Raw genomic sequence first — 23,284 nt, forward strand, 5'->3', positions numbered from 1 at the left:
ACTCCACAGAATGATGAGCAGAACCCTCCCTGACAATTTTATTTGGCTGGAGAGAAGGAGAGGCAGTACCTGAGTGAATGGGAGGGAGAATCAGGGCCAACTAAGAAAGAGTGAGACCGAGGCTGTCTCTGCACTGCACAATTAATGCAGCTTGACAGTGCTTTAAATGCCATGGTTCAATGCTATGGAATTCTAGGATCTGTAGTTTTGTAAAATATTTAGCCTTCTCCCTCAGAGAGCTCTGGTGCCCCATCAAACTACAAATCTCAAGATTCCATAGGATGCAGCCATGGTAGTTAAAGTGGTGTCCAATTGCTAGTTTTTTTGTGGGGGTTTTGGGCTATGTGGCCATGTTCCAGAAGAGTTTCTTCCTGACATTTCCAATTGGTGTCCAATTGCATTAATTCTGCACTGTGACAGCTGCCTTAGTGGTATCTGAGCCAAGAATATTAACATTGCCTCAGGAAGTTCAAAGCCCACCTGAGTGGAAATGGGGACACAGCTTTAAAGATATAGATCAGAACATTCTCAGGGAATTGGGTTGCCAGACTGAAAACTAGAGAGAGCTCCTGTGGCTTTCATGATTGTGCCAAAGAGAGAATTTCCATAGGTTTTGCTTGTTTCCCAGTTGCATGACAAGGAAAACCTGCTTAAACTCCATATTCTACGCAACCATTAAAGATACAGCAGCTGTCTGCTGCTTTCAATCTTGCAGTCCTGTTAGGGGGCAGTGAAAAACCACATTCATGGCTAACAGACTAAAGCTGAATGGGGAAGGTTTGGCATAAAGACTCACAAGCCAGTTTAACTGTCATGATTTCTTTCCAAGCAGGGCTGGCTTTACCTTTAGGCAGAGATGAAGTGTCCACCTCGGGTTATCATTAAAAGGCAGTGATTTATAAATTATTTAATTCATTATTATTGGATTTTTATTACCAAGAACAGGAGATAGGAGAGGGTTCTGTCTTAGGGACCACAGTAACTTGATCAGCCATAGGCATAAGGCACTTTGATGTGTGGTTATGATCTGAACCATTTGCTGCTTTGCTCCAGGTAACAAAATAGCTTGGGCCTTTCCCGTTTCCAAGAACCCTTTGTTCGTGTTGTAAACTTCCCTCGAGTCAATCCCAACTCATGGCGACCCTGTGGGACACAGAATCCTAGGAATTGTAATTTTGCGAGGAAGCTGAAAAGTCCCTGTTCTTCTTTGACTAAAACATGCAGAATGATAACCCTGTGCGATCTTATCTACATGCATATAGAGGACCTCCAGCTACAAAGAAAAAAGAAAAGAAAGTGGTTGATGAAAAAGAAATGCTGGAGATTCTCTCTAAGGTACCCAAGAAGGACTTTGAGAAAGTCTGCATGGAGTATGGCTTCACAGATTTCCGAGGACTTCTTAAAAAACTGAAGGAAATGAAGAAAAAAGTAGAAGTTGAGGTAAGTGATACTTTCAACTTTTAGTGTACTAAGCTGACATGCAGTCGGGCCTCCATTTCCATGGATTCTTCATCCACAGATTCAACCATCTGCAATTTGAAAATAGTCATATACATGAATTCCAAAAAGCAAACCTTGATTTTGGCATTTTATGTAAGGGATACCATTTGACTATCCCCATTGTATAAAATGAGACTTGAGCATCCATGGATTTTGGTATCCATGGGGGGCAGGGGGGGCAAATCCCAGCAGATACCAAGAGTCCACTGCATATTTCTACTTCTGTATGTACCACAAATCTGCATATATTTCAATGGTGGTGCAGTTATTTTCTTCAGGTGTCTTTATCTTATCTTGTTTCTAAAGTGAAAAGGACTAGATCAGAAGCTAGACTAAAATATGTAAACTATAGAAGCTTGAATTTAGAGTTCAGTCTTTAGAAATTAAAAACAGTAAAAGCTTTCTTGAAAAAATAATAATAATGTATTATATTGTTTTTAAAATGTATTGTACTGGAATTTAAAGAATTTCTTGTCAGCTTTAGGAAAAGTTTTGGATGTAAAGCTGTGTTTCAATGTGCAAAAAGGCTTCAGATGTAGTGAAGGCTTCTGCTAATGGAGGAGATGGGGCACTAGATGCTTCCAAACAATTCCCCTTTCTCTTGTCGTTTCTTCCCACACTAACTCCAGCACAGTTTCAGAAAGGCCTGTCCTTCCAAACAGACTTAACAAAGCTCACAGAGATCTTCAAGATGAAGTGGGGAGCTGAGATTTAAGAATTCCTCATGCTGTGAGTGAAAAGTCTCTCTCAGTATTGTAGAACCATTACATAGAATGGAATACAAAAAAGCTTTACAACATAAACCATTGAAACTAAAGTTCTTGTCAAAATGTGTTTTTTGCAATATGCCACAAAACTAAATATTTCACATTTTCTCCCTCTTTCATGCACATACACCTCCTAAAAATCATTATTCCTTTTGGCTGACATGATAGTATCACAATATAACAATAATAAAACATAGATTTCATAACAATATCTCTGGCTTTGCTTCAAGCGCGTTGGTGACTAAAAAGGCCAACCCGGGACAAACAGGTCCGGTTGCAGAAAGCACAGTGGAAAGTCTCTTTGGGTGATATTTCCGGGTTGCGGTTCTTTCTGCGTTGTCGTTTCTCTTTGAGACTCGTTCGGCTGCAGCATCGTGGATAGTGCATCTCCATGCCTCCCGACGTGAGGCCAGGGCAGACTGGTGATCAATTTGACCTAGCCTGAGATGTTGTTTCAGGGAGTCCTTTGTATCTCTTCTTTGGGGCGCCCCTCTTACACTGACCTGTGGTGAGTTCACAGTAGAATACTATTTTTGGGAAGCGATGGTCCTTCATCCTAGAAACGTCTCCTGCCCAACGCAGCTGCGTCCTCAATAGCATGGCCTCAATGCTGGTGGTCCCTGCTTGCTCAAGGACAGCAACATTTGTCACATAGTCGGTCCAGTGTATATTTAGAATTGTGAGTAAACAGCGCTGATGAAAGCATTCAAGGAGTCATAGGTGTTGGCGATAGGTGACCCATGTTTCAGACCCATAGAAGAGAACAGACAGTAAAATGGCTCTATACACACTGATTTTTGTGCTTCACCTCAAGTGTTTGTTACTCCAGACTCTTTTGTGAAGCCTTCCGAATGCACTATTTGCCTTTGCTAATCTGTGATCGATCTCTTTATCAATCTTGGCATCTGAGGAGATGGTGCTTCCCAGGTAGGTGAACTGCTGGACAGACTTAAGCACAGATGTGCCTACAGTGATGTGGGGATGGTAGTGTTTTTCCTGAAGTGCCAGCTGGTAGAGAACTTCCATTTTCTTCAGGCTGACTTCCAGTCCAAAGAGCTCTGCAGCTGTTGCAAAACAAGATGTTAGGTGCTGCAGAGCTGCTTCCGTATGGGCAACGAGGGCAGCATCGTCAGCAAAAAGCAGCTCATGGACTAGATAGCTTAGAGTCTTAGTGCGGTCCCTCAGGCGGCCTAAGTTAAACAGGCTACCATCGGTACAGTAGCGTATATAAATGCCGTCTTCTTCTTTGATATCTGCCGTAGCCCTTTGGAGCATCATGCTGAAGAAGATTGTAAATAGAGTTGGAGCGAGAACACAACCTTGTTTCACACCATTAGTTATTAGAAAGGGCTCCGAGAGAGCATCGCCATATCTGACTTGACCTTGCTGGACTTCAATATAGCATCATAACAAATGACAATAAAGTCTGGGAAGAGGGGAGTTTTGTAAGACTTTAAGTAAAAAGTATAGTAATCAAATTTAGAAATCAAAAACAAAATTCTAATGAAGACAAAAACATGGTTAAAATTTAGGAAATGGTCCAACATTTTGATTTATTCTCTATTTATATTATAGGCAATAAAGATTCTGAAACCCTTGGAGGATGTTTCTGCTAAAGTGGACTCAACAGCAATATTTGACTGCATTTTAGAACTCAGGGATGCTAATACGAAGATGATATGGATAAAGGTAGCCATCTTTATTTATTTGATTTAAATGAAGGATGCTAGCCTGGGAGACTTTATTAAAAAAGAGCAGAGGAAATTCTGCCATAGTGCTTCCTGTAAAGGCACTTTGCTGGGTAACTATATCTGAAGCCACTTGAATTCAGGCCAAGAAATCTAATATTCAGTGAGAGGAAATATGGGAGAGTGGCACGGAAAATTGATGCAGATTGGAAATTATTTCTTTGGCTATTTCTTACGTATTTGTCCTGCTTTTCTGTACCTCATTTACCTGCCTCACAGAATATATCAGCTTTGACATACCTTCAGTGAGTTTTTTCACATTGTTAAGCTATTCAGCTGAATTTCTGAATTCATTTTCTGGTGAATGTTCACCACTTGGTGCTCTGACAGTTTCAAAGTTACATTAGGACCAGTTCATAAGTGTCACTTGATAATTGGCATATCCAAATGAACCATGGTGGATCTAACATGAAGGAATATTCATGTTGATTTACATGAGATCTGAGACAATTTAGTTCATGCATTTGGTTGCCAGACATCACATGGTAAATCACAGGCTAGTGGTCAGGAGGTTTCAGTATTTGTTCTTGTCATTCTCAAGTGGGTTTTTTTAAAATCCAATTGACGTTTTTGTTTTCCTAGGACATTTTCCAGCAATTCCTGTTACCAGCTGCAACATTTTATTCCCACCGCTAAGTGGGTTTCTTTTTCATTTCAAAACATTGTGTTTTTTTACAAAAAATAAATTATTTTAGTTAAAGTAATACAAACCACAAGATATATAAAACCCACACAGCAAGAAATATACAGCACACACCTAAAACAAACAAAAACAACTTCCTCTCCTTCTCTTCTCCAGTCTTCTTTCCTTCTATAGTGCTTAGCATGTCAGTGAAATTTTGCACTATAGTACTAGAACTCTAGGGGTAAAAAATAAAAGATGGAAGGGGGAAAATCACCCTTCAGACTATTGGATCAGCTAACCATGCCCCAATTTTTAAAAACCTTTGGAATAGCCCTACTGCAGATTCAAGAAATCACAAGAAACAGCACCTCAAAAGAATAGAGAAAACAAACATGAAAGCTACAGCAAACAGGCAAACCCAAGGAGCTATATTACAAAAGCTCATCCTTCTTTAAACCAGTCTGGAAGAGGCCAAAGTCTTACACATGGCTGTGTGTCAACTATCTCTAATATCCTCTCATTCTAGTTTGCATACCATGCATATCTAGTTACACTGTTTACATTCAAAACGTCAACATTTTCTTTTCCAGGACAATGAGCCTTTGCGTCTCCAGTATTCTTTGGGAAAATATGAAGCAAAACAGATGGGCACTAAGTATATGCTCTACGTCAGCAATGTGACTGAAAAGGACATGGGTGTATACTCTCTAACAGTAGGCGATAAGCAACTCTCTGCAAGATTGCATGTAATAGGTAAAACTGATTTATAATGCATATGAGAAAGAAAAATGAGTCATACCATCAGCTTGTACAAGTCACAGCCATGTTTATTTCTGTAGAGCTGCTCTGATGTGTACAAGCTGAGATTGTGGCTCTATATTTCAGAAACATTTCCACTTTTACAGCAAAATATTCACAGTGAATTTTACTATGTCTCCTCTTGGTTTGGCTTGGTTTTTCTACAGATGAGCCTCTGACATTTTTGGCAGACCTGAAACCTCTGAAAATAACAGAAAGACAGACTGCTGTCTATGAGATACGTCTCTCCAAAAAGGTGTCCAACTTTGCCTGGAAGTTCAATGGGAAAGAACTAAAGCGAGATGACAAGTATGAAATCATCACTTCAGAAGATGGCCTAACTCACACACTGAAAATTAAAGATGTTCGGCCAAGTGATGTGGGTGAAGTCAGTTTTGAAACTGGAGATCTAGTAACCAAGGCTGAACTTTCCATTCAGAGTAAGACTAACCCAATCTTTAAAACAAAGAATTTGAACCAATGTTTTTATACAACCTGTTTGGTGGCTGGAAGAAAATGTGGAAAATACACACACACACACACACACACACACACAGCACCACATCTGCACACTGTTCTTAAGCTGTCAGCCTTACCACTGTCCTTGATATTCACTGCTACTATGATCACTGCTGAAATCTGTGGATCCTTCATCTGTTAGGGATAAAGGAGAATTGCATTCAGTTCTCTGTTTTCATTACATCTTTCCAAACTCTACAAACTTCTTCATAAATGCAATGGATGTGATGATATTTTTTTACAAATGAAAATATTAATGTAAGAGAAACTGAAATGAAACTATTTGTCCATTCAGGCCCAGGCCTTTGAATTCTTGGGTTTTAAAAATCTGCTTGTGATTTCCTGTGTATTCAAACAACTTAGTTGTGTTACTGATTTAGAGTTGCCACCTCTTGTTCTTTTTATCGCTTTCTCACTTTTAACAGTTACGTTGCAGGGAGGTACCACATGCTCCTCTCCATGTTGGAAATAACTGTACTTGATGAATTTGGCCCAGTACAGATAATGAAGAATGTAGACCAATTTGTTTCTGAGAAGTGCATACCACACAGATACATATACACACATTATCGCCAGCATCCTGTTAATGAGTCCACCTCATGTACATATTATTTATTTCATTGCAGAGGTTGGTATTCTCTTCCACATCCTACAATGACCATCTCTCCACCACCATCCTGGACTCACAGTTTTGCTGTGATAGCCTCACTGAACAGCCATTCTGTGGCTTGTGTAGAGTGTGAGGATTGGCTATGCACCATGGCCAGATACAGACCAGTGATTTCTTATGCCAAGACCCCAGTGAATCTTGGGGAAGGTGTTATCAGTTTGCATTTGGCTATGAGTCACAACCAGACATTTCTCCAATGACCCACACTGTCCACCAGCCACAAAATGGCCATTGAGGGAGATTATTTCAGCAAACCTTTGAACCTTGGTGGTGGGGAGTGGGGAGTCACAGCAGAGTTCCACCTGCAGAACTCTTATGCTGTGATGAGCAATATAAGATCTCAGCCATTATGTGTATGTGTTTATTTTATAAAAACACACACACACTTGCATATAAAACTGAGATGGAAATAACTACATTAAATGAAACAGCAAAATGAAACCAATGGATTTGTGTAAACCCTCCCCCCACCCCCATGTTTGTCTCCTCTTCTCTCTCAAGGAACACCAATTAAGTTTATCAGAAATCTGAAGAATGTCCGAGTCAAAGAGAAGGGCAAAGCTTGCCTGGAATGTGAGTTGACAACTAAAGATGTTACCTTGAAATGGATGAAGAATGGGAAGGTGATTGAAAGGTCTAAAAAATTTACCATGATCCATGAAGGGAAGACAGCAGAGTTGATCATAGATGATGCTGAGCTGAGTGACACAGGGGAATATATGGTAATTGCCATGCAAGACAATGACCCCACGGAATACTACAGCAATTCTAATGTGACCGTAGAAGGTAAGACCTACTAGCCAGGAGAACATTTTGAAATATGAAGTGAAACTGAATGTTTCATTTCCTTTCAGTCTCATGGCATTGACACAAATTCTCTGTTTATGAGTTGTATGTGCATGTATAGGCACGTATGTTTGAAGGAGGAGGAGGAAGACATAGTGTCATATGACATTTTATTCTCAAACCATAAATGATCTCCATCTGATCAAAAATGTACACTTGCATATTACCTTTTGTCTATTGGCAGAGCTAAATTTAAAATGTACCTGTTAATGGCTAAGGGACAAGACACAGATAACATGAATAAATTTAACATGTTGTTCTCTTTTCTCACACAAACCATGAGATTTGATCTTGCATTTTCTTAGAAGAGATACACAGTAGGATAAGACTGTGGTCAAAAGACCACAATGCACAAAAACTGGCAAATGCCCTGAAATAATTCTGAGCCTACCTGCCCTCATATACAAGAGAGAGAGAGAGAGAGAGAGAGAGAGAGAGAGTACTTTGTAACAAAGTAGAAGGTTGAAAGCAAAACACACACACATTTTCTTCATGTCTACAACATTGTTATATACCATCACCTAGAGCAATATTTTACTTCCCAGAGGTGAGTGAGTAGGGCAACATAGATAGCTCTCTGTCCCACTCCCTACCCCCCACATTTTGTCTTTCCAATAATCCTGTGAGGTTGATCTAATGGAGAGCTGGTTAGCCCAGCTTCACCCAATGTCCCAACTAGTATTTGAATTTGACTCTTTCCAGGTCCAGTCCAGTATTCTAACCATTATACCACACTGACTTTCTGCAAACTGCTACATCAGTCAGTTGTGTGTTTTGTTTTTTCTACAGTGGAGCACACAGATTTACATGAATTAGGGAGGATGTGGCAGTATACCTGAGAGCAGTTATATACCTGACTGAAAGCCTCCATTTGGCTGAGAAAGTGATAGGAATGAAACAGCTTTTCTTGTAGTTTTACTGAGATGCCTGTGGAAAAGACTCTATAGAGGCACGACTTTGCTGTATACAGTAGGAGTACACAAGGAAACTAATGTGTTTTTGCATTTGGTCATAGTCAGGGACAGAGGAGGCCTTGAATCTAGTAGATCTAAATCATCTCCTACTTCACGCATTGCCAAAGACCCCTTTTCCCACTCTTTAAAGCTGGAGTTCATGCTGGGAGGCAAAACCTCTGCTGTAGCTGGGAGGTCTCTGCACTTGTAATAGTATCATAAAGTTAGAAGGGACTGCAAGGGCCATCTAGTCTAACGCTCAAACATGCATGAATACACCATTAAAACAATCCTGAAAGTCCTATCCAACCTCTGTTTAAAGTCCTCCAGATATCAGAATCAGAAATCTGCTTTATCCAATGGTCTACTTTTCACACACACACACACACACACACACACTCAACTTAAAATGTGGTATACATGTTATGTGTCAGATCAATTAATGCTGAATTCAGCCTCATTTGACACTGGATCTGAGGGTATTTCTCTTCTTTTCACACAGAGAGATTTGCCACAGTCAAGAGTGGCTTGTCAGATGTCCAAGCGGCAACAGGGGACCAAGCAGAGGTCTGTGTTGTCCTGAATGATGAGAAGGTTGAAGGTGTTTGGCTGAAGGATGGCAAAGAGGTAGGTATAAATCTGGGCAACAGTGGACATCCAGATGTTTTTATTGTCTCTTTATTTATTGACTTCCAACTTCTATTATCTTTGCCCAGCCTAACAAGGGATTATGAGAGTTGCCATCCAAAAGCAGCTGAAGGTCTGCAGTTATCTTGATATGAACAGAGAAACTTGCACAACTGCTTTCATATCAGTGGTGTGGTAAAACCACCTCAGGGGCCTTTCACGGTGTACAATCAGAGCACTATTTTTATTTATTTTATTTATATCCCATCTTTCTCCTAGCACAAGATCCAAAGTGGCGGCACTGGTTCCAATTTATTTATTCATTTGTTGAGTGTATATCCTGCCATTCTCCCAAAATGGGATTTAAGGCAGCTTTAACTCCTGTGGCTCCATCCTGGGGTTTATAATTTGGTCAGAAGCACTAGAGGAGCTCTCTAGCTGAGAATTCCCTTCCTTCACAGGCCAATTCCAGCATAGAGTGGAATGGAGCCATGGCAGTTCAATGGAATCATGGTACTATAACTGTGCTGTGTGAAAGGGCTTAGGTGTTCATTCAAACATTAAATGAGCAAATCAAGATGCTGTTGCCTATTCCCAAAGTAAGTGGCACCTTGGATAGCTCCTTTAAAATTCAAATTAAAACTCAGAGCAGATTCCACAACAGGGAGGCAACGGACTGTCTCTGCTAGTCCTGTACGCACCCCTGCTTGGCATGCCTTTGTGTCTGTCTGTGTATGTGTGTATACACATATTGCCAGTATGTGTTGACTAATAACCTTTATCCAAGATTCACAAACCTCTTCTAGGAGGTAGCCCAGCTAGAAACTGACACCAGCGGTAATACCTTTTGTAAGGTTTCTAAATTCTTTCCTATAGATTACTGATACATGTTTTTAAAAATAAATTTTATTATTTACACAGTACATAATAAAAATTATATGATCCATAATTCATGATATGCTTTTTTTCCCCTCCCCTCCACAAACAGACACTCAGAGGAGATAAATTTCATTTAAATTAATAATCATTTTTGGAGATGTGGAAAATACCATTAATTATATTTTTTTACTTCTTCATACCCCATTTTACCTTCCACTTTCTTAATCACAATTTCCCATTTATATCATTCTTTATTGCTTTCCCCAGTATAGTTAAGTCTTCTTTCCCTAAGGAAATCAAATAATATATATTCTTTTATATATTTAAACAAATAAGACTTATTCCAATTAGATTTCTTTTTCCATCCAAAAGCAATCACTACATGGGCAGCTTTTACATTTTGTTTTGTTATATAGCTTTGATTACTATCCAATCCTAATTCCCCTAAATTAAGAGTTAAACACTTTTCTTTGGTTAATTGTATCTCTATCCTTATTGTTATATTTATCTGTTCCTTAACTTCTGTCCAAAATTCTTAAACTGAAGGGCATTCCCACCACATATGTATATAAATTCCCTTAGCTCCACATCCATGTCAACATTTTGATTGAAATTTATCATTTATAAATGCTAATTGATGTAGCATCCTGTACCATTTTTAATCATTTTCATTTGTTGTTCTTTTACATTTATTATTATTATTATTATTATTATTATTATTATTATTATTATCCTACCCTTCTCCCAGGACAGGGCAGCTTGCACCATACAGTTAATCAACAATTTCTTGTAGCCAAATTTTAATTTTGTCTGTATCAATCAATAAATCTTTTTCCCCGTTCACTGTCACTCCCTCTACCATTCTAAATTGTGTTGTTAACATAATCTTATAAATTTTCCCTATTAATTCTTTCCCACCTTCTACTTTTTTAAAAATTGTTTCTTCCATCAATTTATTCTGCTCTAAAATATTCAATTGTATTTCCTCTAATAATTTAATTATCCCTTTTATCTGAATCCAATACTGATTTCCAATTAATATAATTAATTCTTCTTCCTCTATTTGTGCCCCTGCTGAATCATATAAATCTCCAGTTACTTTAAATTCCTTAGTCTTTAATTTTTTAAAATATCTTCCCAAAATCTTCATCGTTACCTTTATTTAAATATTCTATTGGTAACCATTTCCAGTTTTTTATAACCAGTCTTTTACACCATTTCTCCCATAGGACTAATTATTTTATTTTTAGATTACAGATATGAGAGGAATCCAGATCATCAAGCAAGGGGCTGTCCACAAACTCATCATTGACAAGATGGGAGAGGAATTTGAAGGGAAGTACACTTTCAGAGCAAAAGGGGCTGAAAGTGAGGCCACAGTGAGCATTGCAGGTACAACATGGATACCTCATACTGTTGAAATCACTTTGCCCTTTCCCTTGACTCCTTGTTTTTCTCTCTCTCTCTTATCCACTCTTAACCAGAGTTTATAAGAATTCCTCAGGAGTGCAGAAAAACACAACACATCATACTTGGCCATATTATTAATCAGCCTGTTGAGAAAGTCAGCTTTCATTTTTTAAATATAGTTTTTATTAGTTTTAATCAAAGAACATCATTACGCAGAACACAAAAATATTAAAAATCAACAAGAAGAACCATACATCAGCTTTCGTTTTTTAAAAGGCAGGTTTCTAGCCCTTATGATGGCAAAGATGTGCTTAAGAGTGAGTGGGCAATGTGTGGTATATCAGCAGCAGCTCAAAGGGTCATTGAACTGGGAAAGGGCAGGTTAGGACATCAGCACTGTTTCCCCATCTAGCAAAATCAGAATTAATTATGCAAATAAATTAAATTATAAATTATGCAAATAATTAAATATTAATTATTAATTATATACAGTTCAAAATTAACAAAGATAGAACAATTTCTTGATTTCCTATAATTTCTAGAAACTGCTGTTTTTCTTGGTACACAATTTTTCATTCTGGAAGATGCAATATTAGCCCCACTACATTTATTTCTAGGAACTTCTGGCAAATCTACCTAACAAAAATTCAGCCCCAGCTCTCAGCCTGCAACCAAAAAGGGATCTATTGTTTCACCTTCTTTGTGTCTTGTCCTCCCCATTAGCCACATCTACTAAAGCAAAAACAAACTTGCATGTATTCTGCAGTAAAACAGCAAAATCTTGAGATTGAGGGGCCATTCACATTACAATTTACCCTGGTTCTGAAATCGATTCTTGCACGTGAAGTTCATATTCACCTCGAATCCCCCACAAGCGAATCAGAGGCTTGCACACCCGTTCCGTGGCAAATGCCCCTTAGAGCGGGTTAAAAGAAATCGGCGCAAATAGCGTTTCTTTTGAGAAACCCCAGGTTCTGTGGAATATGAACTTGCGCCCGATCATGACTGGGGCAAATTGAGGGAGGGATTTAAGTCAGAGGGTGGGCAAAGGGCAGGGCATTCCCTCCCATCATCAGAAGGGAGGGAGGAGGAGGAGGAAGAGGAGGAAAGAGCCAAAAGGGGGGGAATCTGGATGCAAAGGGGTGACTTTTGGGCTGCAGAGGACTGTCAGAGAGAGGTGGGGGTGGAGAAAGTGATGAAGGAGGAGGAGGAAGAGGAGGAGAAGGATGAAGGAACTGGGAGAAAGAGTCAATGGGCATCCCCGAGGAAAGAGAGGGTCTGAAGGGAGGAGGAGGAGGAGGAGGATTTCCAGGGGGAATTGGGTTGCGGGGCTATGCTGGGGCATGTAGGGAAATCCAGCTGCAGCAGAAGCAGCCTCTTCTATTTCTGATAATTTCCCTTTGATGTGTATTTTTTAAAAATTATTTTTGGCAAAAAATGTGCATGTTCTTGGCAAGATAGATAGATAGAGATATTTAGATAGATGGTGAGCAGGAGCAAGGGTCATTTCTCAGGGCAGGTGGGAGGGGGGGCAGAGCAAGACAAGCCTCTCCTATCCATCAGGGACCTTTTCCCTTTGATGTGTATTTTTTAAAATTATTTTTGGCAAAAAATGTGCATGTTCTTGGCAATAGATAGATAGATGATAGATAGATAGATAGATAGATAGATAGATAGATAGATAGATAGATAGATAGCAGGAGCAAGGGTCATTTCAGGGCAGGTGGGGGGGGGCAGAGCAAGACAAGCCTCTCCTATCCATCAAGGACCTTTTCCCTTTGATGTGTATTCTTTTAAAATTATTTTTCTCTGTCTATTCTATGCACATAGTCCTTCCTTTGGAATGACAGCTGGATTGCGAATGAATGTTACAAACCGAATGTAATGTTGCAACTTGGCAAATTGATACAGCTTTTGCTAGGGCAGGCTATTATTTCCTTTGGAATGACAGCTGGATTGCGAATGAATGTTACCAATCGAATGTAATGTTGCAGCTTGGCAAATTGATACAGCTTTTGCTAGGGCAGGCTATTATTTCCTTTGGAATGACTGCTGGATGAATGTTACCAACTGAATGTAATGCTTCTCTTTCCAATTATGTAAATTGACAAATTGATACAGCTTTTGCTAGGAATTCAGGGGTAGCCTAGAGAGAGCAAAAAATGCATCCTTTTCTGGCATTCTGAGGTGAGGAATTAATATTATTGATATTATTATTATGATTACCTGTGTATGAGTGTGGTGATCCCTGTGGTGATCCCTGGGGCGATCAGCCCTGTGCACGGCTATTACTCCCAGGGAGTCCCTTTAAACTTCCCTTCTAGGATCTCCTAGGTCTCCATTCTCACTCCCTGCTGAGCGGAATCAGACCCCTGGAGGCCCTATCTCTCGCTGCCACCACTCAGTGAATTTTCCAAACAACCTACGTTTCCCTAAGCACACACTGAGACTTGCTAGGGATCTCTAGATTCCTTCCTTGCTAGCTTACAGCAACCAGTAAACCAAGCTTAAGACACGTGTACAGGAGCAGAGAGAGACAGCAGATACTTTTTAAAGAAAGATGTTTATTTTAAAGAAATAGCATAGGTTAGGAAGGTATCCTTCGTGCAAAGTCTCCTTGCTTCACAGGTACGGAAAGCATAGTTACAAAGATGTTCATTTCAGGCAAGCTATTGAATAAACATAAGAAAACCTAGATGCACTAACTAACACATTCCCTAACTACTCACATAGTGATGGGATTTGCAGTCCGTGTTGAGTTCTTGGGTGCAGGGAGCTGGCTTCTTGCCAACTCCACCTGCATTCCTGAGACGGTTCCCCAGCTGCCCAGAGAACAAAGAAAGCATCTGGTTTCCCCCAAGAAGGAGGGAGGGAGAGACAAAGAACCACATGGCCGCAAAGGCCTTTTAAAGATTTTCCATCGAATGTTCTTGAATCTCGCGGTCCTACTCTCTGATTGGTCAGTTAGACCTTACATCAGCTATGATGTCACAGCTCATTAGCATGTGATGTCAGCTCTCATTAGCATGGACCTCCCCTTAGATTAACCCTTTGTAGTTCAGGAGAAGTCCCCAAATGACTGGAGGGCCCAGTCATTACAATGAGGCATTCTGGGGTGGCAAGGAATGGGGGATACTGGATGCATTAACTTGCATTTGGGGGTTGAAAATGGGGCCAGGGGGAGATCATAACCTGCACCCCACACACACACACACACAAAGAGGTTTATTTGACAAAAGGTGCGCACTTTGGGGCATCTTGTGCATGGCTCTTTAAAAAAAAGGAGGGGGGAGGACACTTCCGATGCCCCTGCAAACGTCACCTATGATGATTGCTTGATTGACAGCAGGCACCCTCAAGTTAAACCCGATAAGGCATTCGGGTTAAAATGCCCCTCAGTCGTAGCGGGCACTCGCTCACGGAGAGATTCGGGGGAGGGGCATCCGGATCTACCCAGTTCCACCCCTGTTAACTGGGCCAGTGGGAATGGGGCCTGAGTAAACCAAATTCCAGACCAAAAAAAAAAAAAAAAAGCAGAATTCTAACTAAAATAGTTTATGAAAATGCCATGAAATAGTTTATATTTATTTTTGTTAGTGCATTCTCCTTCTCTTGGCTGTAAAGCTCCAATGGGATAAGATGGTATGTTGAAAAACAAAGCAGCATTCAATGGCCATTGGAAATCCTGGACACATTTGGGGAATATCTTGTTCATAAGTTGCAATGTTGTAGGTCTGCCTTACAAACCAATAACTCAAGTTGTTTGATCATTGAATAGGTCAGTGTTCTCCTCCAAACACACAATGACCAAAAGTCATCCCCACACACAGACAACAAAAACCCCACCATGTAAGCAGTGGCAACCACCTTCCCCAGCATGGCCATTTCTTGGTTGTCAGAGAGCAAAAGAATCAGTGGCAACTGATTGTAGAGGGATGCACTGCAGGAATTTCATCTGCAGGGATGTCCCAGGGACCCCTGAATATCTCTGCCAATTCCTGTAAGAGCATGTCTAGCTAAAGGAAAATATCTGGATGCATCACCATTGATCTCCTCACCCTCTAACAATTTGGAAATTGACATGTTAGGGGTAGTGCATGGCTTTCAAGGTGGTTTTGGTGGGAAACATTGCTACATCAGGAGACATAGCTACATGAGACAAGTGCATCTCCTGATGTAGGGTTTTGGCCAGTCCTCTCTGGTTTATAATTTACCAGACATTGCTATTCCTGTATCTAAAGGGTTAGAATCCTGCTTTAGAATGAACAACAGAAACTGAAATGTCAGTGTCCAGTCTCAGTTTCTATATTTAGTCTGTCTGAATATTATATATAAACAGTCCTTGGTAAGTGAACAAAGTATTGTCAGCTGCTTCCCTGCCTCATAGGCTGCACCACATTCCAATTTATTTGTTTTCCCATGGGAAAAGCCACTGAAATCATCCAAGGGCATGTTATCAGTGCAGTTCAACTGCTAATGGAATACATGAATGAAAATATATTTAACTAAGTATATTACTTAAACTGTCAAGACCAGACAATGAGACATATAAATGTATGAAACATCCCAAAATGTATTTGTATCCAAAGTTTTCAAGCATATTTTCTCCATTTCTTTCCTCTCTCTCCACCAGATCCACCTTATATTGACCCATCTGTGCTGGAAACTTTAGCTGCTCATCCAGTGACTGTGAAAGCAGGGCAGACAGCTTACATCAAGGTACCCTTCAAGGCCAAGCCCTTGCCCAAAGTCACTTGGTTCAAGGATGGCATTGAGGTGACTGAAGAAGACAGGGTAGTGATGGAAAGAACCAATGACCAGGCATTGCTCACCATCAAGAACTGTGTGAGAGAAGACAGTGGAGCCATCATGCTGAAGCTGAAGAGTGACTGTGGAACAGCCATTGCTCATCTGCACCTCAATGTTATTGGTAGGCCCTGGATTAGTCTTGGAAGCACAATTAATACTTCAGCTATCATGACTTGGGAATAATTTCCCACTGGGGCTGAGGGAATTTACTCAGATATGTATGTCTATAGCATTGCAGATTCAGTGTATCATGACAGTAGCACATACAGATTGGACTCAGATTTAGGATTCCAGTTGGATTCAGATTGGAATCAGATTTAGGATTTCAATTGTACCAATAGACCAGAGTTAGCATGGTGTAGTGGTTTGAGTGTTGGAGTGGGACACGGGGATACAAGGGGCTAAATCCCTGTTCAGTCGTGGAAACTTATTGGGTTAGTTTGGGCAAGTCCCACGCTCTCAGCCTCAGATGAAGACAAGGGCAAACCCCCTGTGAACAAATGGTGCCAAGAAAACTTCAGAAGAAGTTCACCTTAAGGTTGCCATATGTCAGAAGTGAATCAAAAGCACACAACAACAACAACCAACAGGCCCCTTGACCTATTCACATTGATTTCACTGTTTGTATGCTTGCAAAGTCTACTCAAGTTGTTCACATACAGAGTTACTCATGAGATGACTTGCCCATGAGACCCATCTTCTTTTTTGTAGGTTTCTCAGTTAATGCAGACAGTCTCATACAATTGATACTTGTGTGTACACTTGACTGCAGTCCACAGAATTTGGGGGGGGGGGGCAGATGGGGAAAGAGCCTGTCACTGCAGTCTCATTCCTCCACACACTATTCCACATTCTCTTACCCTAGAAATGCTGTCCAAATAGAGGCAAAAGCATGAGAAACTGATTCCATATAAGAATGAATATAATCACATGCTTAAGCCATCCACAACTGAATAATAGTAGAATGATGCTCTCTTACTGTGCTTTCAAGTCATCATCCTACCACTGTCCAGTTATGGTAACTTCAACGTGTCATTAAACTGATTCTTCTCAATAGTAATATCCCATACCATTTTGGATCCTATAGCCTAGCAATTGGATATATGTCCCTACTCAGTGTCAAGACATCAGCCTTTTTCAACCTGGTATACAGTGGTTGTAAGCCACCTTGAATGACATGCAGATCCAGACAACATGCTTTTGGTCAGGGATGTTGAGAGTTGTACTCCAAAGCACCTAGAGGGCATGAGCTTGGTGAAGCTTGGTCTAAGACCAAATTGTGATGCAAATGAAGGGCTGAAGATCTTGTTTAGAGTTCAGATTGTTGTGACCATTGCCACTCTTCTCATTCCTCGTCTTCTCTTTCAGACAAACCAAAGCCACCACAAGGGAAAGTAGAATTCCTGGAGAAGACAGGAAAGTGTGTCAAAATGAAATGGAAAGCACCCAAGGACAATGGAGGCAAGCAGGTGACCCACTTCATTATTGAGCGGAGGATAGTTGGAAAGAAGTCTTGGATCAAAGTTGGTGAAGTTGATAGCAAGCAGACCACATTTTCCACAGACAAGGTGGAAGAAGGAAAAGCCTACCAGTTCCGAATCCTGGCTGTGAACTCTGAGGGTGCAAGTGAGCCACTAGAGACAGAAGAAATCTTTGCTGGAGATCCTATTGGTAAGCACCTGAGCATGCTAGATCAGATTGCCATATGGCTTAAATTTGTATGAACTGGACAAATCCATTAGTCTTGAGATGAGATAGCATGAAAGGAAGATTATTTAACTGCTCTTTGAGGGATGTTCACAGATTTTGATGTAATAGTCTAATCACCATACTTCTCAAAAAGAACTATTTAGGGGTGTATTGACTGAAGGAGGGACAGAATAAACATTTGTAGCATGCTGTCCAATTCATGTTTGGCATTGGCCCTGCTGTGTTAATTTAACTTTAATCACAGTTCCCCTTGAGCTAATTAGATCATAACATCTGAAAACTGCCACAGAGAGAGAGACTAATTTATTGAAATTTCTTAGTGGATAGACCTGACTGGCTACAATCTACTAAGATTTCTAGACTTCCCTGTGATATAGAAACCCAAAATGTAATTGTTAAGTTTTTGGATGTATGAAGATGCATATATATTTTAAAAAAACCATGACAGCATTGGTCATTTTGTGACCAACACCTATTTTTTATTTAGTTCCATATTTACATATTTATTTTGTTCTCCTACTTAAATATATTAGTCGTGTGCATCAAAGAAAGCCACAATTCCAAGAAGCAGACTAAGACGTCATATCTAGGATGTAAATCTTTACTTATTCAATTCTCTCACACACAAATGAAACATCCTAAAAAAATTCTTCCTACTGGGTGAGACAATAACACTTTTTGCACAGGATTTGATGATTTTTCACATTTGGGGACTTAAGGTTTTGTGCCACAACATTGGTACAGAAATGTGTTTTTCATAAAACAATGGTGAATGTTCTACTTTGGATCTCCTGGGAGAAGGACTGGAACAGAAATAGTGGGTTGCTTCTGCTTCCTCTCCCTCTTGCAGTATTCAATGCTGCTCTGACTCATGGTGATGGTAGTCATATTTATTCTTTGAAATAACAGCCACCTTATGAGACACTTGGAGCCATTTTAGACTATACAGTTATATATCTCTTTAACTAACACGGCTCCATCCTATGGAATCCTGGGATTTGCAGTTTAGGGAAGAGCCTTTAAAATTCTCCATCAGAGAGCTTTAATATGTCACCCAATGACAAATCCCAGGATTCATTAGAATGTAGTCAATTAAAGTGGAATAAAAAAAGAAAATACCAGAATCCACTCAGCTGTTCACTAACGGATGTTGAGTTAGGGCTTATTGAAATACACACACACACACACACACACGTGCACACACACATCCCTTTTTATTAACCTGCTATACCCACACACAAATACTTATAACAAGAAAACTGTATTGTGTTCTGTTATCAAAATGATAACAAGGAAAAGAAACCACTGCAGGTGTTATCAGTACTAAACAACTTTCAAAACATGAACTAGCTATGAAAAACACCATATGGAATATCTATCTATACAATAGTAAATACTTCTACAGTCCAACCATAAGATGGGAAAACACTGAATCAATGTGGAGAAGTCATATGTATAGTCAGGTGACCAAATCACCATGATGTTTTCAAATAATCCAAGTTATTCTTGTACTGCAGTTCCACTAGTAAAATACAAAGGGTCTCTGTCCTGCTGTTTTGTTTTATGTTGCCAGGACTGCTTGCATATGCTAGCATTCCACAGTGTGTTTTTCATGGCTAGTCCATGTTTTGAAGGTTATAAAGTTTTTGTCTGTTGTATCTGAATGTTTGCATTGCTTTATCTTTTGTGTAATTAGGGGTGAATATCCTCAACTATCTCATCCCTTACATGCATAGTTACCATAGTTTTCTCCCTAGTGCAAGAGAAAATGAATATCCTCCTGTAGTATTCTCCCTATATTTGAAACATCCTCTAGTGCTGTAGAGAATATATTCTGCTGATAAAAATAATATGTGGAGATCAGAGGAGGTGCACAGAACATCTGTTTTCTGTGTAGAAAAAAAAGAGGTATTTTTACACACACACAACCATGTGTTTTTCTCCCCAAAATAATCCTTCCACAACACTGTGGAAAGTTTGAATATCAGGAGAAAATTGGGCAAAGTTCTCACTCTTCTTCCTGATAATGTTTCCCAACTGTCAAGAAAACTGCTTTTCAACCAATAATTAGGAATATTCTTTCCATCCATAGTATGTATACACTTATAGACAAGCATCTAAGAAAGAAAGAAAAACTACTTCTGTGCCTGCTCTAATTGACCTGTACTACAACTCTTTACAGATCCCCCAGGACAGGCTTCTCAACCTCAAGTTACTGATGTTAGCAAAGAAGCTATTACCATTACCTGGAATCCTCCTGCTAAAGATGGCGGCTCCCCAGTAATGGGGTATATTGTAGAAAGAAGGAAAAAAGGCAGCCACCTTTGGGTCCCAGTATCCAAAGAACTAATACAAGGTCAGCAGTTTGCTCTAAATCCCACCATGTCCATCACAACACAGATATTATATAGTCCGAGGCAGAATAAAGTAGTAGTCTCAGGCAGCAGATCCTGCTTAGAACTTCTTGAAAGGGAGTTCCAGAGTTTGAGAGCAGCTTCACGAAATGTGCCTCTGAAAGTGGTGAAGCTAAGGACTCATTCCCACTTACATTTAAAGCAGTTTGCGATTTGCCTTTGGTCCTTGTTAGTAAATCAATTCCAAAAGGTCCATCGTTCCCACTATGAAAGCAGATCTTTTCATTATCCCTTTGTAATCGCTTCTTTTTCGGCATGATTGTCATCCCCACTAGTTTGCGCTGCTTTAAAATGCATGTCAATCATCTGTGCATCATCAGTGACATAAGTGGCAGCCCGGGCAGCCCGGCTTGGGAACTCTCTCTCTCTCTCTCTCTCTCTCTCTATATATATATATATATATATATATATATATATATATAATTGAGAGAAGATTCAATTCATTGGTTTTGCAATTACTTGCCTCACTATGAGCTACTGTTGGATTGCCTGGGTAATTGCATGTAGTTGCAAAACCAATGAATCAAATCTTCTATCAATTTTATTTTTTTAAAAAAAGCCATGCGCCCATAGGTCACACCACAAGCACAAAGGCAGTGCTGAGGGAGGGGGGATAGTGGATCTACCAAAGACTGAGGAGGGATGGTAAACACCCCTCTGCCATTTGTCCCTCCTCTCCAGAATGATGCAGTTCAGATCTGTTTTTCCCACTTGTTGAACACACTTCAGAATCGATACTTTTCAAAAGAACCACCAAAGAACTAATGTCAGGAAAGAGCGGGGTTTTTGCATTTGCCTCATTTCATCATGATTGAAACTGATCACAGTAGGATCAGAACTGGTTTCAAATGGGAATGATGGTCATATAACCCAATCAACAATTCACTTTAAATCATAATGGGAACACAGCCTAAGAGAAAGTACTACAGATCTCTGTCATCATGAAGCTGCAATTGTGGCCGCAAGGGGGCAGCAAAAAGCCATACTCTATCACAGCTTTGTTGTGTTTTGTTTTATTTAAAAAACTCCTCATTTTCCTTGAATAGGAAGATAGCTGCTTCCAATGTGTTTTTATTGGAGAAACAGCCTTGCTTGTTCATTTTGAACCTTGTTTAATTTTAAGTCTTCTTCCTATATCTAGATACTAAATGCAAAGTGGACGGCTTATTGGAAGATACAGAATATGAGTTCCGTGTCATAGCAGTGAACCGAGCAGGCCCTGGACTCCCCAGCAGCGCTTCCAACTCTGTTGTGGCAAGAGATCCCATCAGTATGTCTCTCCACTTAACTGATTCCTAGTGCACATCATATTCTGAGTGCATAATCTTTTATTGGCAATGTACTTTACAACAGTATAAACCCCAGGAGGTTACAGAACAACAGAACATTTTTACTCAGGACTTTATCACACCCGGGGGGGGGGTGGGGTCAGGGAAAAGAGGAGGTTTAAATGGACATTCGCCTGTGAAAATCGCATGATCGTGGTGAAGATTTTCACATTGGGAAATCTCTGAATGGTTTGTTGCTGGTTATTACCTGTTCATTGCCAGGATATGTTCTCTTTAATTGTGATGCATGTGAAAATCTTCACCATGATTGCACGATTTTCATGGGCTAATGTCCATTTAAACCCTAGATTTCCTCCATGTGATAAAGTCCCTAGACCAAGACAAACCTATGAAAGGCTGAAATAATCCAGAAATAATCCAGGCTGACACCACTTTAACTGTCCTGGCTCAATGTTATGGCATTCTGGGGCCTGTAGTTTTGCGAGACATTTAGCCTTCTCTGTCAGAGAGCTCTGGTGCCACAACAAACTACAATTCCCAGGATTCCATAGGAGGAAGCTATGGCAGTTAGTGGTGTCAAACTGGAATACTTCTGCAGTGCAGAGACAGCCAAAGTATAGTATAGTCTTGCCACTCATTTTATATCAATAATTAGAGGACACATTTTTAGGTTGTGAAAAATATATTCCCCATGTTATATCCCTGGGTGTGCCTAAATACTTTTAGCTGATAACTTTGACATCTTTGCTGGTGTCCCATTATGTTTACCAACACAGGAACTAGAAGACTTGAAGTTGGGAAAATGCCAAGGTAGCAAGAAGGAAGGTTACCCCTAAAGTTAGCATCTAGGATGAGATTATTGAAATTGCAGGGGAGCTGCTATTGAGATAGCATAGACAAGACAGAAGCAACTCAGTAGGATAAATGTCCAACCAGCATGAGACAAGCAAGAGCTGAGGGTTCTTACAGTAGCTCTTGCAGGGCCACCCTTCCTTGGTGGAGGTCCTCATCCTGGAATCAATTAAGTCAAGTTTTCATACTCTGGAACAGAACATAGTAATGGGAGACCTATTGCTGTCAACTGATTACACAGCTTGGCTTGCCACATGCTCAGGTCTAGAGCAAGGCTGATTAATATATGACCCACCAGATGTTGTTGAACTACAATTGTAGCAATGCCATAATCACAAAAAGTCAACATGGGTTTCAGAGAAACAAGTCATGCCAGACAAACCTAATCTCTTTCTTTGATAAAATTACCAGCTTGGTAGATGAAGGGAATGCTGTGGATATAGTATATCTTGATTTCACTAAGGCCTTTGACAAGGTTTCCCATGACATACTTGCAAACAAGCTTGTAAAATGTGGGCTAGACAAAGGAACTGTTACATGGATCTGTAATTGGTTGACCGGCCGAACCCAAAGGGTGCTCAACAATGGCTCCTTTTCATCCTGGAGAGAAGTGACCAGTGGGGTCCCACAGGGCTCTGTCCTGGGCCCAGTGCTATTCAACATCTTTATCAATGACCTGGATGACAGAATTGGGAGCATACTTATCAAATTTGCAGATGACACCAAATTAGGGGGAATAGCTAATACCCCAGAGGACAGGATCAAGATTCAAAATGACCTGAATAGACTAGAAAGCTGGGCCAAAGCTAACAAAATGAAATTCAACACGGAGAAATGTAAGGTATTGCACTTAGGGCGGAAAAATAAA

General features: G+C 40.1%; 2 protein-coding genes across 2 annotated transcripts in view; one reads left to right on the plus strand and one right to left on the minus strand.

Annotated features, from left to right (window-relative positions):
- The window catches only part of IGSF22 (immunoglobulin superfamily member 22), a 52,164-nt gene that overhangs the window by 15,411 nt on the left and 13,469 nt on the right, over nt 1–23,284 (plus strand). Inside the window, exons 7-17 of the mRNA XM_089521019.1 lie at nt 1,263–1,440; nt 3,843–3,956; nt 5,231–5,393; nt 5,606–5,878; nt 7,129–7,413; nt 8,929–9,053; nt 11,183–11,324; nt 15,976–16,272; nt 17,520–17,822; nt 20,044–20,217; nt 21,417–21,545. Of these exons, the coding sequence (XP_089377145.1) occupies nt 1,263–1,440; nt 3,843–3,956; nt 5,231–5,393; nt 5,606–5,878; nt 7,129–7,413; nt 8,929–9,053; nt 11,183–11,324; nt 15,976–16,272; nt 17,520–17,822; nt 20,044–20,217; nt 21,417–21,545 (2,183 nt within the window). The remainder of the gene's footprint in view (nt 1–1,262; nt 1,441–3,842; nt 3,957–5,230; nt 5,394–5,605; nt 5,879–7,128; nt 7,414–8,928; nt 9,054–11,182; nt 11,325–15,975; nt 16,273–17,519; nt 17,823–20,043; nt 20,218–21,416; nt 21,546–23,284) is intronic.
- The window catches only part of TMEM86A (transmembrane protein 86A), a 108,032-nt gene continuing 88,279 nt past the window's right edge, over nt 3,532–23,284 (minus strand). Inside the window, exons 4-5 of the transcript XR_016280918.1 lie at nt 6,035–6,092; nt 3,532–3,546 (exon numbers count right to left, since the gene is read on the minus strand). The gene's annotated coding sequence lies outside the window, so the exon portion shown is untranslated. The remainder of the gene's footprint in view (nt 3,547–6,034; nt 6,093–23,284) is intronic.

Source organism: Sceloporus occidentalis, unplaced genomic scaffold (genome assembly GCF_023333645.1).
Source record: "Sceloporus occidentalis isolate IW3139 unplaced genomic scaffold, rSceOcc1.0.p SCAF_4, whole genome shotgun sequence".
NCBI lineage: Eukaryota > Metazoa > Chordata > Lepidosauria > Squamata > Phrynosomatidae > Sceloporus > Sceloporus occidentalis.